This window comes from Rhincodon typus, chromosome 5 (assembly GCF_021869965.1).
Source record: "Rhincodon typus isolate 14 chromosome 5, sRhiTyp1.1, whole genome shotgun sequence".
Lineage (NCBI taxonomy): Eukaryota > Metazoa > Chordata > Chondrichthyes > Orectolobiformes > Rhincodontidae > Rhincodon > Rhincodon typus.
Genome location: NC_063336.1, coordinates 5,469,807 through 5,471,043, shown reverse-complemented (window position 1 = coordinate 5,471,043; position 1,237 = coordinate 5,469,807). Strand labels below are relative to the sequence as shown.

Genomic DNA, 1,237 nt, shown 5'->3' with positions numbered 1-1,237 from the left:
GAATAGTGTCCAGTGTGAGTGAGGGTGGAACGGGGAATTGGGGAATACTGTCCAGTGTGATTGGGCTGTGACTGTTTGGCCCTTTTTGTTTTCACAGATGGCAGTCATTGGGCAGCAGTCATGCACTGGTAGCCTGACTGAGCTTCAGGTGAGCAGCCTAGAGACGACACACAGCAACAAGCTGGCCCAGAACGATTAACCCTTCATATCCAGGACTGAGAGAAGCAGCATCTATTTAAAAAGAGAAACTGAGTGCCATATTTATTTATTTTTCCCCCCTCACCCTTCACCCCTGTTTTATTCAGAAAGAATGGATGGAACTTTTTCTAAATCAATGTGAAATTACCGATGGCCTAAGGATTATCTTTTACACAATTCAAAGCGATTTGCACGCTGTGGACCCATATCAAACCAAACTCAGCCAAAAATTAACACTGTTGTGAGAGTCTTGTAAAGACTTGAAATCACTCTTCTGCCTGTCCCTTGGAGGAGCATCGTCATTTTGTTCTAAATGCATCTGGTTTTGTCATTGCTCCAATTTTAGCCGTGATGCTTTAGCTTGGTTTGGGCTGTGCTGGGACAGGGTAGGGGCGCTGAGCAGGGTGTATGTGGACAGACACGGGAGTCTGCCGACGCTGTATGCTGGCTTCAACCCTTGGTGACATCTGTGCTTTGATCTTGTTTTGGAAGTCGAAGGATATCATGGCATTAATTTTCCATATCTGTTTCTCCAACAGTTCTCTTGAGATTATATTTGTACTGAAAACAAAATTGTTGGAGGTGTGTGTATATAAATATGCATGTGTATATTATACATGTGTGTAATATGTAGATACAATATATGCACCCATATATAATATATATGTATTGCTCGTATACGCACACACAAAACGTTTAGTATTTAGAAAGTTTTTTAATGAAGTCTATATGAACTTGATCTACGCTGAATTAATTGATTTATTAGAGTGGCCTTTGGAAGGGGATCACCATAAGTGACTTCACTCACGATTCTGCACTAAGGGAGCAAACATTTGGTCAAAAGCATTTCTGCTCCTGATTGCTGTTCAGTGCCCCCCCACCCCAAGCTCGAATGTGTACCTATTGACCAGTGCTACAATTGGGATTACGATTGATTGTGCAGCCCTCACTGGGTGGGGTCAGGATTGGGATAGGCTGTACTGTCTTAACTTGGGTGGGGTCAGGATTGGCCGTGCTGCCCTCACCGGGTGGGGTCAGG

At 43.7% G+C, this 1,237-nt stretch overlaps 1 protein-coding gene across 4 annotated transcripts in view; it reads left to right on the top strand.

The window, feature by feature from the left end:
• Positions 1-1,231, top strand: part of LOC109923370 (serum response factor-like) — a 67,417-nt gene extending 66,186 nt beyond the window's left edge. For all 4 annotated transcript variants that reach the window (XM_048597357.1, XM_048597359.1, XM_048597358.1 and 1 more), the window contains one exon: positions 98-1,231. In XM_048597357.1, the coding sequence (XP_048453314.1) occupies positions 98-199 (102 nt within the window). In that variant the 3' untranslated portion in view covers positions 200-1,231. The remainder of the gene's footprint in view (positions 1-97) is intronic.
• Positions 1,232-1,237: the final 6 nt, after the last annotated feature.